Source organism: Rhopalosiphum maidis, chromosome 3 (assembly GCF_003676215.2).
Source record: "Rhopalosiphum maidis isolate BTI-1 chromosome 3, ASM367621v3, whole genome shotgun sequence".
Taxonomy (NCBI): domain Eukaryota; kingdom Metazoa; phylum Arthropoda; class Insecta; order Hemiptera; family Aphididae; genus Rhopalosiphum; species Rhopalosiphum maidis.
The window spans coordinates 39,716,036-39,733,173 of record NC_040879.1 but is presented as its reverse complement, the minus strand read 5'-3'; the positions used below and the strand labels follow the sequence as shown (position 1 = coordinate 39,733,173).

Genomic DNA, 17,138 nt, shown 5'->3' with positions numbered 1-17,138 from the left:
AAACTGTAGACTTTTAACAAATTACCTTTTATATTTTCTTATTTTCTTATAAATATATAAACTATAATATATATCCCAATAGTTTAAAAAAAAGTTAGTTAATAGTCAACAGGGTCTGTAAAATAAAATTGTTTTTGTGTATACCTACTCATCTGAAAATAAATATGAAACATATTTTTTTAAATACTAAGTAATTAATTAAATAAAAATTACAAAATTACCAAGTTAATTAATTAAATATTATGGGTACCTATTTAATATTTTATCCATTTACATACAGCATATTTTCCAATACATATAGAACATTCAAAAACTCAGCAGATCATACCCAACTAAAAATATATTATGGGATTTACCAGCTCCTTAGCTATATAGGTTATAGGGTCCATAGGTTACAGTAGGTCCGACACATAAATTATATTATATTATTATAATATAACAAGATATATAAAGCTCAGTACGTCATAATAATATATTATTTTCCTATTTTTTTTTTAGATTGTAGGTAACTGTTATTAATTAATTGTACTGTCATATTAGTTGAAAAGAAATTGATTAGCATTTAAAAAAAAAACGTATTATTAGATGAAATTATTATTATAATTTAAATGATGGAATAATATTGCCTAGATAAAAAAATAGTATTTTTTAAGATTTTAAGCTTATTTAACCGGTGTATACATTTTAGTCAGATTGAATATATTTTTATAAATTTAATACAAAAAACATTTTGAATTGGTAACATGATTTAAGGCCGCATTTTAAATAGATTTAAAACTTTTAGGTAATTTATATAATTAATACATTTAAAATATAAACAAAATATAAAATCGTATTTTGTAAACTTAAAACTTTTTGCCAACATAATTTCATACAAATTAAAGATATAAAATTATGATTTAAATACCTAATTGGTCTTGGCCACTTCATACTGTATATTAAGTAAAAATATATAAAGACATACAGATTAGGTAAATATCTAAGCTAGTATCAATCAAACCTTATAAATTATATGTATTTGTTAGTTAATTGTATTATAATAATGATTAATGAGCTTCACTAAAAATTTTAAATATGAAAAAATGTTTTAGGTATTTTTATAATATTATTATTCTTAACAATGTATTGTTATTAAAATATTAGATTTGTATTTAGTTATTTATTTCGTTATACACGTTGTAATAAAATATATGCCTTAAAACAAATTTCTCAAGTCTTTGTCTAAATGTATCAAAGCGTAATACTGTTATAGGTACAATGCTAGAATTGGATATAGTTATATAGAGAATGTGAGGAGACATAGTACTATATTTAAATTAGTATTTAAAGATTTGAGCGTATCTCAACTAATTTTACAAAAGTTGATTGGTGGGCATTTATTAAAATGAAAACATTTTCGAGTATCTATATTTTTTTTCCAATTCTAGCATTAATCTTAGTATGTGTAAATCGATTAGCCTTTAGTATTATAGTATAATATTAAAAATTGTAATAAAAATGTTTATTTAATTGACTTTCAATTCTCGACAAATTCACTAATCATTTTAATGTAAGTAAATAAGTCAATCATAGTCCATAGAACTTATCAGTCATTTTTTATATAATAATGTTACTGATTTTCAACCATACCTTGAACCTACCAAGTTACACTTTATAAGATATAAGTCAACAAAATAATAAAAATATAAATATATTAAGATAAGAATCTATCAAACAAAATTATTATCTATAAAATAGGTAACGAAATATAGTTATTTAAGTCAATACTCAACGGGACAAATTATTTTCGCAGATATTTTCATGGATAATATATAGATAATAATAAAATAGCCTGACTGTTATAGTCTTATTAATATTAATATAACGAAACGTGGGCATATAATATCATCAGAATAACAAATAACAGAGTATACGTAGTTAGCCTATAACCTTCTTCGTTGTATTATTCATGGATTAGGTATTTATAAACATCGAATTTAAATGTTATATAATATGGTCATAATATTATGTTTTCTAAATTTCCAATTTTACTAATAAACGGTGGCAGCATGAATAGATATTTTATGAGGTGGCCGCCTCATGCACAAAAGGGGGGGGGTGTATCCCAATGACTCCAGTCTCCAGGATCTAGACTGCTGGATTAGTTTATAATTTATACTCTCATAGTCACATTTATCGATATACCTATACCTAAGTAAATATTCAGTAGGTTTTCTACGTTATATTATTGAGAAATCATTTAAAATGTGAGAAAAAATTAGTGGGTGGGTACTTATTAAGGTACCTAATTGCTTCATAGGAAAAACAAATCACGCCGCCACTAATAATAAAGACATCAATTTAATGCAAACCCAAGGGGATATTTTAATATTTACTTAGATAATATCAAGTTTGTATCACATAACTAGTGTTATCCCATGTTTAGATGAAAAATACATTTAATTATTTAAAGCTCGAGCCTAAATACGAATTAATTATTCAAACTCGATATTATTTTTATAAAATATGTAATAACTTCGGGAAGTGAAAAATCATGTTTACAAAGATCACTCACGTTTCTAAATGCACAATACAAAATTTAACGTATCGTTTTAGAAATAACCGCTCTAAAATAATATGATCATAACACGTTCGTAATCATAATAATATAATAATATTGTACCTATAATATATTATATGGATCGCGCAGATGATCACTTCTTACAAGATCGCGATGATGACCACAGAAAATTTAACAATAATCAGATAATAATTAAATAATTGATAAATAGATAATAATAGTTAGTTTATAATATTATACATAGCAGTTATTTATTTTTTTTTTTTTTAGCAGTATTTATATCGATGCTCATAACGTATAAAGTTGCGCGCGTATTTTACTATAACATTTAGACTAAATTGAAAGGGTTGCTGCAAAAACCACACAAATTTTTGAAAATACACTTATTCACGGAATAAAACAAAGAAAAAATATCCTTAACGTCAGTGCAACATCTAGATTAGTCCGTTATATATAAGTAAGTATAATTTTTATAGTGAATACCTATGGAATTATCTGGTTTCCATTTTTTGCTACGATATCAAGCAATGTGCACACACTATTCAAAACTTAATTAATGTCAAACATTGTTTTGTTTTATTTAAAATATGATAATTTTTTTTGTTAAAAACAAAAAACTAAAATTGTGGAGTTTTAAAACAAAATATGTACGTTATAAGCCTGTTTTTGTGATGATACCAAAAAATTTCAAAAAGTCAACTTGTCTGATTTTTGCAACAAATCCTTCAATCATTATTATAATATTTATCAATATTATTTCGCGCGCGCGTGTGTATGTGTGTGTTTTATTGATCTTCCGTGGTGTTGTTTTGCGGATCGATGTTATCCAGCCAATTGACTATGAACATGTTTCTGTCATATCGGGTGAACGCTTTCGGCTGATATCGCTTTATGGTGTCGGTGCACACGGCAATGTCATCCGGGCACAGCGGCTTGCCGCCGGTTTTCGGTACGCTCAAATATTTGCTCGAACCCGCGGCTGTGGTGGTTGCGGTCACGTCATGACGGTCGGACAACTGCAGTGGTTCTGGTACACGATCGGCTCCAGCACTCTTGTCTAAATTGAATTCACTCAACGACAAACGTTCCAATGTCTTATAAGTGATCAACAGACGCCGCTGAATATAATTTTGCCGCACCTGTAGAGGACACAAATACATATAATCAATATATATATTATTATAATATTATATAGGGCCAAATTGGCACATAGCCAGGATGGAGGGGGTTCTTGGGTATTACAACACCTCCCCTCAGCTATATTAATATAAAGGTAATCCAACTGAAGTAGTGTCACTGGGCATTTCCATCACACATGCTATCATGACTTGTAAATCTCATCAAAATTGTCTGTTGTAAATATTATTACAGATTATATATTTTATCTTTTTTAATAAAAAAAATTTAAAAGATAACCCAAAAATAAATTTTATGTTAAAAATGATTCAGGTTTTTACAAAAATTAACAGTTGCTATTTGAAATGTTGTCGATAAACCATAAATTACGTTGTGACCCGTATACATAATTAGAGGTAAGATTATTATCTGAATAATTGACAAGCAAAAATCTCCGCATTAGAATGATATAGGTAAATATAAGTAAAATTATTTGTTCTTATTGATATTTAATATTATACAGTAATATATTTTGTTTAAAGAAATACTCAAAAGTAAAACGTGTTTTATAGTTTATTTATGTGACCGTATTACTCTATGATAAATGTATAAACAGCCCCCCCTCTTGCAAGTTGTATTTATATACTAAATTAAACCCCCTTTTCTTTAAAAAAAACCTGGTTACACACCTAAGGCCAATCGCCAAGACTGCAGTATTATAACCATTAAATACATAAAATATAATATACAATACAAGTAATGTATTTAATGTAGTGGACTTAAACCATTTTACTATTTCAAACATATTACATACCTACAATATTATATTACTTTATTATACGACCCTCCCACACTTATATGTATATATATTATATATTTCCTATGATTAATACCTAAATAATAACGCTCTGGTTATATGAGTATATGATATGTATTCGTATAATATCGTGTCATATATAATTTCTGCTGTTATAGACCGTATTTATTAAATATCTATGGGTGTGGCGATACTGCAATATTCATATATACATAATAAATATACCTATATCCTAAAAATATGGCTATAAAAGATTAAAAGCAAAGAGTGATGATCATAATATGTCAATAGTAACTGAAACATAACCTAATTTATCTTTTCGTTTTGCAAGTTTGCTTTCGGATCATACACATTACTTACACAAAACTTCATCGAGATTTTTATCATAATATAGCCATAGACTATTCTGGTGATTGCATGCAGCTGGTATTGAGCGTTAAAACATGTACATTACTATCACAGTATCACCACATAATAGATTAAATCAGAATGGAAACTCTGGCCGCCCAAATTTTAGTTCCCCATATCGAGAGTGCTTATCTCTGAATCTATTCTGTTTTGTTTTGTAAATAAATTAAAAATTTTAACTGTTTAGAATCAACTGTCTACTGTAAACTAACCATCCCTAATCTTGGTTGGTTATTAGTGTATTTTGTAAATATGTGGTTTTTATGGTTATTTAAATATTTTGTATCAAATTATATGTCAACACCGCAGAATTGATGAGCCCTTGTCTCTTTTCAATATGATGGCCGAGTTATATGGCCGACCATATTTTTGGGCAGCCGTAATAAGAGCCGTGTATTTCTTTTATATCAGTTTCTATTCTGATGTAATCTATCCTGTGCTACCAGTTAATAATAATAATTGAGTACCCGGCCGTAGGTGTACATTGAGTATGGTATATTAAGCGTAAAGTATAAGTGCGCTGAATAATTAATTTTCCACATACCCATGGGTCATAGTGAATGAAATTATGTAATAAAATATGAATATGAACCTTTTAAATTTAAATTTATTATTAATTTCAATAATCAGCTACAGTCGTTTTATAAACTATCAAAAACCTAAAGTATCTCATTACTCGTTAGTTTTTTCTTAAAGTCGACGACTAAGTATATTATATTGTTATTATTATAGATGTGTTCCAAACTATGGTACGCCAAAAATAACAATATTATAAAATGCGAAAATATAAATATAAACTTATTTTTTTATTTAACGATGTGCGTGGCAGACCAAATAATATTATTTTGTGTATAAATTATTATCATACTATTGTGCGTTGTTTTTAAAGATTTTTTATCTCAAATCGCGAAAAATACATCAATAAGCTGCGCAATAAATTTCGACACGCACATCGCACGGAAGTAGATAATTCAAAAAATTATAAACTAGCTAATTTTTTACTGCTCTATCATTTTGATATAGATATATTGACATTTTGAACAGTAAAACAGTTCTATATTTAGCCATAATATATAGTGGTGTGTTACTGGATCTGTAATAAACACGAACAGTATAATATATACTGTGTTCCGTGAGGATTTACCGATTGCGATATTTCCTGAAATAATGGAGATTTCATAATTCTGATTTTTTAATAAGATTCACAAGAGACAAGAACTACAAATATTTTATGTTTTAATTTATTTTAATGTTTTAGTAAAAAAGTTTAAAAAATATATGTTTTTATTTAATTATTTAAAAAAATAATTCAAATAGTCATTTTGTAGAGTTAATTTTTCTTAAAATATGTTTTTGAACATTGCGAACTACACTGAAAGCGTTTGCCGGTCGAACCAGCACGCAGGGCACAATATGTTTAATGATGTATTAATACCACTATCGTATTAAATAATTCACGATTTTTTTTTAACTAGAAAAAATATTAAAAATTAGGAGATAATGAAATGAAAATGTTAAAACATCAATATTTTCAGAAAAATGAACTCTCAAATATGACTATCTAAATTTTTTTTGAAAATAATTAAATAAAAAAATATATTTTTTAACTTTTTGAAACATGAAATATTTGTAGTTCTTTTCCCCGTGAATCTTATTAAAAACCAGAATCATGATATATCTCCATTTTTTTCAGGAGATATCGGTAATAGGTAAATTCTCACGGGACACCTATGTATTATATATCTATAGCTATAATGCTCTATCCATAAATGCATTTAATACGTAAAACAAAGTTTGGAAACCACTAACAAAGATATTTTTATGTAAATTTATTCATTACCTTTATTTCATATACGCGTATCTATAATATGTGATATTGTATGTGATGTAAAATATTTATCATCTGATTTCAGATAACTATTTGATTGCCAATTTATATGTTAACAGCCCGTCTCAAACAAACACACACCCACAATGGAGTGCTCAAAATATAATAATTTTACGCATATACCTTTTTATTGACGGATCTCACGAGGTCGGTGGGACTGAACGTGGACGGCGCGTAGCTGTTGTGCAACGAGCTGGAGTACCTGCTCGGCGACGGCAGCTGCGACGTGGACGCCATGTCGCCGACTACCACGCACGTGGACAGCGACCGCGACGTGTTGCCCAACCGGCCCTGCATGGTGGTGGCCATCAGCAGCACGTCCGAGTTTATGCGCAACTTGTTTATGGCCAGCTCGGAAGCGCTGTGTGGCATGCGGACGTCATCGTTGTCCGCGAGCCAACACCCGGTGTCCATGTTTGTCGCGTCAGCGATGTCGCCGGTGCTGAAGCTCTTGGACAGACCCAGCGCCGACTGCAGTGCGCCGCAGCTTTTTATCAAATCGTTCTCTTCTTCGAACCACACCGAATTCGTTATGTCCTGCGACATCCTGTTTCAACACGATACAATAATATAGTTTAATTATTTAATAGGTAAGGACAGTAAAGTAGATATGACCATATACTTATAAAATATATGTTCTTTCGCCGATCTATATACATCTATACCACATTGTAAATGGCTCGGCGCAAGAAGGGCCTTGATTAACGAAATCAAGAAGACCATTATTGTTTGAGATTTTTTTGATTTTTATTTAACTAGACTTAAATTATTTAAACTATGTCAAATCTGGAAATGTTTTTACAATAATTGCGAGTGGTTTTAATGAGGTAAATATAGAATAAGATAAAATAATTTAACTACATTTAAAAAAATTTGAGGACTTGAGTAAATGAATCACCTAGTGATAAAAATTTGTTTGGGAATTTAATTTTGAAATGCTAAAGATTTAATGAAATTGATCAAACAATTTCGATTTTGTCAAAATTTTACATTGGACCTTATTCTTACATCGAGCCAACAAGTAGAATATAATATAATACAGTGAAATCCCTACGATCATCAGTTACAAGTTAACAACATATTCTGGCGTACTGCTTAAAATGAGCAAAACGCTAGGTATCGACATGAATCCAAATAACGATTGTATCACATTAAATTATTAAATTATAAGTAGGTACGTTTACAACGGAGCACCTTCTTTGCAATTGGTAAAAAAAAAGGTATACATACAAATTACGTTACACTATGGCAGGGGTGGCCAAACTTTTTTGGCCGTGACCTACTAAAAATATACTTCACCTTTGAGGATCGACTTCCATAAAAAACCTAACCACCGTGATTAATTTTCGTTTGCGTAGCCTAAAAATAAATTCTAACACTATCGAATTTGAAATCGTTTGCGATCGACTGTTTGGCCGCCCCGGGGTCAGGTATCATTGATATATTTATAAGAGGATTCTGAGTTCTGGTATTATGTTGCGAGATATAATACGTTAGGTTATAAATAATTATGATAAACATTGATGGATTTTGTTTCCTGAATAATTTTAATTCAGCTTGATGTTTAACATCATTGCTGTCTAGTATAGATTGCCATCGAAGAGTAAGTCATTGTAATTTATGTGTTAAATTCATTACATACAAAAAAGATTCTAATAATTGAAAGATGGTCTGTTAGCAATCAGCACAATATATTACTAAGTACATTTGATAATGTCATTATGTGAATGAAATATAAATATATGTATTAACAGTTTCAAATAACAATGAATAATACTTTAAATTCCAACAAAATAACTAAATTCATTTTAATTAAAAATTTAAATTTTAAATACGTATTAATAAATGTTATGACTTTCTATTTTCGACCAACTTAAAATATCATGTATAGAAAATGCTTATATAAACATTTATTAAAATATAAAATATCTAAGATTATTTGATTTTTATTTACACAAAACACTATGACTTTAAAATGTTGACCTCTCAAAAGTAGCTACCAGGTTAATTTTTTATAAGAAACCACAAATAATTGAAGATCGAAGTAATTTTTCCTCTACTTTTTGTGCATACTGACAAAACCACACACACACACACACACACACACACATTATTGTAAAATCAATACATTCATAGCTCCACTTAGAATATAAAATAGGTAGATATTGATTGCATAGTAAAATATATATAATTATGTGAAATATTCACAATATAAATTAAATTTGAATGAAATACATAACCTGAGTTTTGTTATCATATATGTTAAAAGTTTTCAACAAACGAGTGTGTAAATAATTAATTAGTTCGCAACTCCTACCCAAAAAATGTAGTAAAAATAGAAATGTTTACAAATATCATATATACAAAGTGTCTAAGTTCATCTTTATAATATGATAATATATAATATATATATGATATATATATATATTATCATATTATCATATGAACACATACAAATTATTTTACTTTTAAAATGTGAGTTAATTAATGTTTTAAAATTTAAATAATACCTATGTGTTGTATGTACGCATTAATTACGTATTAATATATACTAGATATTAAAATGGATAAACAAAAATGATTGGGCATTCATTCTGACTTAAATAGCATTTCAATTTTTAGGTACGTAATAAGATAAATACCTTAAATATTTTATATTTTACAATAATTCTTATAATATTTGGTACACAACAACTACGTAATTTTGTTATTAGACTGCTTTGAAAATATTAAATAATAAAAGGATACAAATCCGAAAATAAGTTTATCTTAAATAATTACCTAAATATAAATAATTTGTTTTAAATTCTTATGATTCTTCGATTGTTATTATATTATGTTCTATTTTTAGTTGTGTAATTATTGAAATCATTTTATAAAATAAGGCACGCACGAAATATTTTTAACCAATTACCTACTGTTTTTGAGTTTTCACTAGTGTTGTTATACGTATAAAAATAAATTTAATCAAATTGTAATGATAAAATAATAAATTGAATCAATCTAGTTATGTCAAGGACTCTTATATTTTTGCTTATACCATTGATTATAAATGTATTAATATATATTGTATAGGTACCTACATATAGTAGTATTTATAATAATTGATGTTAATACTTAATTGAAAAATTCAATTTAAGTTATTACTAATTTTTATTAAACTATTCACACATTTAACTATACTTTATCATGCCATATATATTTATGCATACAATTATTTTTTATTAACTTTGTAGAAGATATGCTGTATTAAAAACGTAATAATGCTTCATCGGTCATTTAGTGAATAATATTAACATCATAAAGAATGTAGAATAATTATCAAAAAAATACTCCCAAAAAAAAAACCAGTTAAATAATACTAGTTGAGTTAGTAAAAATTAATATAATCAAATACCATATTGTGTTTGAATTACCTAAATAAATAAATATTAAAATGTTGATTATTATTAATCATCCCTGACAAAAATGTTTGAAAAATCAATAATTAATACATATTTTTTAATATTTTAAATTATACTAGGTATGTTATATTATTTAAGATCTTCATACATAATAAAATAGTTTGTTTTAATTATGTACGAAGCACAAAATGGCATGTCAAGTATAATAGTCAATACATGAACAAAATTAACATTTACACTATGTTTAACAAAAAATTGTACATGGAGAGTGCTCTAGTGAGGCTCTGTTATAAGTGGGTTTAATTTGAATTCAATTATATATCAATGTATACAAAAAACTATTCTTAGCAGAGACGGTCTATCAGCCTAAATAAATAAAGATATTTCATAATAATGTTTTTGGATATTACTATTAAATTTATTTATTTTACTTATTGTATTATAACGGTAGTCGGTAGGTAGATTAAATTTTATCCGAAAACATTATAAGTACATTTATTATATTATTAATATTTAAGCATTAAACCAATGTTAAATATGTATACAATATCATATTATTTTTATTTACTTCGAATCTCTTTCATTAAACAATGTAAATACTTAAATAGTATAAATACTATAAATAGATATTATCTAGGGAATGGATTTCTTTGTAAATACATATTTTTTTATTGAAATAAGATATGTTTGGTTTGTTAAACTATATGTGATTTAGATATATATATATACATATATACATATACATATATACATATATACATATATATATATATATATATATATATATATATATATATATATGTATTTAGATCATTTCAATTTAAATAAGCCTAATTTCATCTTACACGTTTTTTGTATTTTGGTATAAATACTTATTTTTACATTATATTTGGTAAATAAGTAGGCATATAATATTTTAGTAGCTTTTTTCTCTATTTACGACGATGAAAAACTTTAAATTATTTATGTAGCTAATAATTTAATGGATAATGTTAATTTGTAAAAAAAATTAACCTACATTGTTGCAAATTGTTGTTCATAAAACATCTGAAATCGCGAAATTTGCTTTTGTCGGACGACCCTCGTTTTTTATTTTTAAAAAGAAAAGTTCGGTTTGGTCCTCTAAAAAATATTTTCTTAACTTTAGCGATGAGTAATTTATTTCAGGGAATTTTTTTCGTATATCTTCAAAAAGACAGAAAGACGTCGACGAATACCGAACTGTCAAAGAATGAACATTAATTTATAGAATAATTTGAAAATTGATTAATAATTTGCTTTTCGAGAATTTCTGTACTTAATAAGCACACTTTTCTTGATTGGTTGGTTTGGAGTGTTTCAATAATGACATATTATTAGTCATATATTTCCCATTAACCAATTCGTGTTCTCATCTAATGAAATCAAAATTGTATTTCCTCTTTATATTGTCTTTTATTTTATATTTTTAAATATCGGAGTACATATTGCTCACGTAATTATTACACAGCATATTTTCATTTAGAATATCTCTATTCATATTTGTTTCCAAAAATAAACGAAATTCTAGATTATTGTTTTTATGAAATGAAATATTGGTGGATAACACGTCCTTCCACAAATCATTAAAAAATTATGATTTTTTGGAAATACTACATGGGATATAAATTCGTTTAAAAAGTAATAGAAAATTAAAATTACGTGACCAAAATTTAAAAATAAAAATAATTAAAATTGTCTTTTAAATGACCAAACTCAACGAAATAGCAATACAATAAATTCTAAAAATTAAAAAATTAAAAACTGCAAAAATTGCACTTAAAAATTTTAGATTTTAACTCATACTTTCATGAAACATATTTAGCAATAAACTAAAATAGTAGAAAAAAATTGCAAATGCAACAATGTAAAGCGTATAGGTAGTATGTAATGCCCTACTATTATATAAAAAAAAAATTTTTAACTACAAAATAAATTTTCGTAATTTTTACAAATTTAATTAAAACTCGAACTTAAAATACACATACAAAACTAATATTTTTATACATATATAAGAATTAATAATCACTTATGTGGATTAGTAGATCCAGTGAATAATTTTTTATTCACATATAACGAAAACAAAAAAATTCAAATAGCCAATTCTATGTAAAAGAGTCAAAATATTTTGGAAATTATAATTTATAATGTAAATATTTGGAGAAAATTTAAAGTATTTATGATTATTTAGTTTTGAATTAAAACGAAATAACAAAAATTATTCAAGAAGAATTAGTTTTTATACAAAAAATATTTAATATCATAAAACTTCAAACGTTTATGAAAAATTAATTTGACTTAAACATTTTTTTAATATAAGTTAAAAAAACTTCTAAAGAACCTTGTATTAAATATTCATATCCTAAGTATGAATGTTATTCATTTTTAACTAGAAAATAATTTGATAAACTTCGCAATTTTGGGAATTCTGTTAAAATTTTAGTTTCAATGCTTATAAAAAATCTTAGTTGTAGAATATCGTAACTAAAAAATATGTTTTAAGAAATGTTTAAAAACAAATATATATATAATACAATAAATAATAAAATAAAACTGTAGGTAGGTAAACAATTTTTACTTACAAAAATATTATTCAATATTACTCTAATACTATTATTAAATAGATTTAGAAAATCAATTTTTATTCTTGAATGCAATCAAAAATTATTGTTACTCTAAAATTATATGTTATTAAAAATGATCCATACTTTATTAAATATGATTTACGTCGATTATTCTAACTTAACCTAAATTTTTATTATATAAATTATCTAATTAAATATGTGTAATACATTTTTTAGTTTTCGATATAATGAAATTATAAATAAATTCACTCAACTTATCGCCGAAGGGTAGTTTCGTCTTGAAACTTTTCTTATATGTTATTGATTATGTTGTCACAAATGAATTATAACTACCTTTATTGTGTACCATATGGCATATGTATTGATTATTTAAGAATATAGAAAAATAAAAAGTAATTTAAATTTTAACCCACAGTAAATTTAGTAAAATTAATAAAATAAATTATTTCAGAAAATTACAATTATAAATATGTGTGTCATAGTTTATTTTATACGTGTTTATCAACATGATGTCAAATAAGTTATTAATTATAAGCTCATAGACAATATTTTTTTACTCTATAGGCTATATGGCCGTATAGTGATTATTGTTTTTAAACATGGTCTACACATTCTACAACCACTATAGACGTATTATATCACACTTTAAATGAATTATTGTTAAAATTTTCATTTAATAATCTAATAACGATAGTAATTAACTAACATTAAGGTACTGTTAATGACTGCATACTGAATAATATAAATTGGTACCTGTGTATGATCTCATACTTATAAATAATAAATATAATGTGATATGTTTTAGATAAAATAAAACTATGTTTTTCGTTTCGCTTATTAAATAATTATTGTTAAATGTATGCGTAAAGATCCAAAATATAAATTATAAAATATGTTTTCTCCGTCGACCATTATTTCATTTTTTGATTTTAATTTTCAGACGTATCAAAATAACATACTCATTATTCATTATTCACTTAGGTATTTTGCATTATATATATAAATTTCGTATTTAGGTAGTTGTTTCATAAGTAATAAATTACGTTACGACCTTCACTAAGTCTTAATTAATCAATTTCAATACTATTTATCTGTGTATAAGAACTATAAGCTATAACTAATAGGTCGAACAAATAATATTTTGTCCGTATGTACCTATTTACTCCGTAAATTAATGTTACAGTGAACGATAAAATATGCGAAAAATATCACTTCGTAATAGGTATTTAAAATCTGATAATGTCACTAATATAATATGGAGTAAACATGTTTAGAATACGTATTATCTATAAGTAACTTACGTATGTGTCAAGAACACCAAATTTTACAGGACGGCAATAATACATTTTCCAATTTCATAGAACATATAGTTCCAAAGTTTAATATCTTTTCGTTGTCTCATCGGTTTGATTATAAAACTTTATATTAAAGATTAATTAATTAAATTATTTAAAAGTAGGTAGCGCTGTATAATACACATAGAAAGTATATTAATAAATTATAATTTATACATTTTTTTGAATTAAACCATAGCTATATGGGATAATTGGAATTTTGTTGTTCTTAGTTATCGACGTAAGTAATTTAGGCACTAAAAATTATTAATTGTTTGTTAGCTATAGTATCCTAAAATGTTACAATATTATAAACATGTGTATATATTATGTCAGACATTGTTACTTTATAAAATATAAATACGAAATTAGTATTTATATCAACATTATGATGCTGCATGTGAGGACATATTATTTATTATTATAAAAGATTGTATAAAATTTGATTTCTCTCAATGCATTTATAAACCAAAATTTATAAAAGTAATATATTATATAATTGTTATAAATTTATATATGTGTGCTCTTACAGGTCAATATTATTAATAATGTATATAATAATGTAATGTAATATGTCAATTTTACAACTATTTTGTGTGGAAAACAGTGGTTGTTTTAGAATTATTTCAACATTTGAGTGATAAAATCAACCAGACTTTACTCAATGAACCTATAAACTGAACTAAAAAAAATGAACCCACAATACCGTTACCTATTGCAGAATTTATAGTCGTCAAATTATGTATAATACGTAACGGGTAAAGAAGGGTGTTGTAAATAATTAGGGTAAAGTGAAAAGTATAGCCCAATATTACTTATAATGTGCGGACACAATTTTCGGTGGTAAGTTATTAACGAATGAACAAAGTGAATTGAATCGAATAATTGTTAAATGAAATTAAAAAAAACCTTATTCATACATAGGGCACTAGGTAGTATTATAATGTTTTAATAATAGTGTGTAAATTACCCAATTTTTCAGGGTGAGTAGATAAGGGTATGATAGATGTACACGTAAGCACACAACTACACAAGTGCAGTTACAAAAGTTCCACAGTAGTGGTTCATAGTTCATATCGTAAGAAACTAAGAACAAATAAAAAAATAAAAATAATTTGTTATTCTGTGTAATATTTTTGATCAAATTTAATATTTTTAGTTGATTGGTCATTTTATTAGGTTTAAAGTTATCGTAGAGGTTCGTGTAGAAATAACACGATAATTTATGCTTATAATAATAATATTTTGTGTAAAACGTTGAAATCGTAAACTTTTATTCGGTTACTGTGCACAATATGTCCGGACAATGTATAGACTATTATCGTTTCTACTTTGATCACTAAAACCGTGGGCAATGTGTGCAATAATACTCGATTTCCAATGCTTAACCCGCGACGAAGCGTTATATTAATACAATATAATATAATGTAGTTATTCGTATTATAAAAATTTTTATACCTTTTAAAAAACGCTTCGGGATAAGAGCTGGTAACGCGGTTCAAGACGACGGCGGTGGTGGCGTACGGCTGTTGATGTGCGGCGGCGGTCCTGGAGGCGGCGCACGACGCCAAGTCCTTGTCCCTGGACGGTGACCGTGGCATCCGACAGCCGGTGGCCATAATGATCGGCAGGTTTTGGCCAACGCCGCCGCCGCCGCCGCGGTTGTCCTGCCGGCGACAAGACTGCAGTCCTCCGTCGCTGGACGTCATCGTGTGCGACCGCGACCAAGCTAACACCCACGACGGTATTTACGGTATATATACCGCGATCTAACCGTTCGTCAACGATGACAACGCCGTGTATCTAATAATATTACGTGTTTAATTATTATACTTATATTGTTATACGATTAATAAAATAGTATTATACGCTGTGCAGTGGTGTTTGTTTTGACGCAGTACGGTCGCGACGACGGGTCTGACAACTGCAACTTGTGGCGCCGCGCACTTTAGCGCGCTTTCCGTTCCGGATGAGACCAGTGGAGAATTGCTGCGGCGGTAGTGCGCGTTTTCGGGCCGACGGGCGCGTACTGCGTTCGTAGCCGAGCCGGGTCGCGCGTAACATAACAACAATACGACTTAAATCGATAGTAGAGAGACTACCGTAGGCGGCGTCGGCGATATCGGCGGCGGCGTATCAAAATACATTATATTATTACTGTGTATACAAATTATGATGTCACGTCCAGTGTGACCGTTTCGCAGGGACCGCCGAGTCAGAATAGGTCATAATATACTATACCATAATATACGATCGGGGTTGTGAATTTTAATACACGATAATATACTTAAAAAATAATTTTGAAAAACACCGTTTGCATCGCACCAAAATATGTATTTAACATTTTTTTTTTCAAATGCTTAAACGTCTTTAATTATACGATTAAAAAAATTATTAAATTTATTATTTGGGCATTGCGCAAGTCCTTAAAAATTATAAGTAAAATACTGATATATATAAAGATAGCTTGTAAAATAAAAAATAATGCATAAAATCTGAAAGAAAAAAAATGTTAGTTAATGGCCGGAAATTATTTAAAATAGGGTAGGAAAATAATTGCGTCCCCGAAATAGGTTCTATAGTCATATATATACTACGTAAATACATGAAAAATATTTATTAGTATAAACTTATTTTTTTTTAGAATTCCTTTGATAATATCTAATGAGGATCCTTGTATTAAATTGTTTTTACAAGTACAATATTTTCGGAATTTTAACTTCAAAAGCTTAAAATAAAAATTATCCCTAGGTATATATTTTCTATATTTTTAAATTTCTATAAGAACATCTTACATCAAATTTTTAAATTTATATTTGTTCATATTTTGAGCATATTGATCGAGCCTAAAAATGCACAGATAAATACTTACAAAATTGAAATTATTTCTTAAATCTTAAATTCTTATAAATAACTTAAGATTTATCTAAATATTTATATAATTTTGTTGAGAATCGAAAATGATAACATTAGTAACAGTGGAATGTTTCAAATCTCTGGTATGAATA

General features: G+C 27.0%; 1 protein-coding gene across 1 annotated transcript; it reads right to left on the bottom strand.

Moving 5' to 3' along the window:
* Positions 1 to 1,149: 1,149 nt before the first annotated feature.
* Positions 1,150 to 16,149, bottom strand: LOC113552331. Its single transcript, XM_026955176.1, has 4 exons — positions 16,000 to 16,149; positions 15,589 to 15,933; positions 6,913 to 7,336; positions 1,150 to 3,699 (listed from the first exon to the last, which is right to left on the bottom strand). Exons 2-4 carry the CDS (start codon positions 15,837 to 15,839, stop codon positions 3,346 to 3,348), a joined length of 1,029 nt encoding a protein of 342 aa, XP_026810977.1. The 5' UTR covers positions 15,840 to 15,933; positions 16,000 to 16,149; the 3' UTR covers positions 1,150 to 3,345.
* Positions 16,150 to 17,138: the final 989 nt, after the last annotated feature.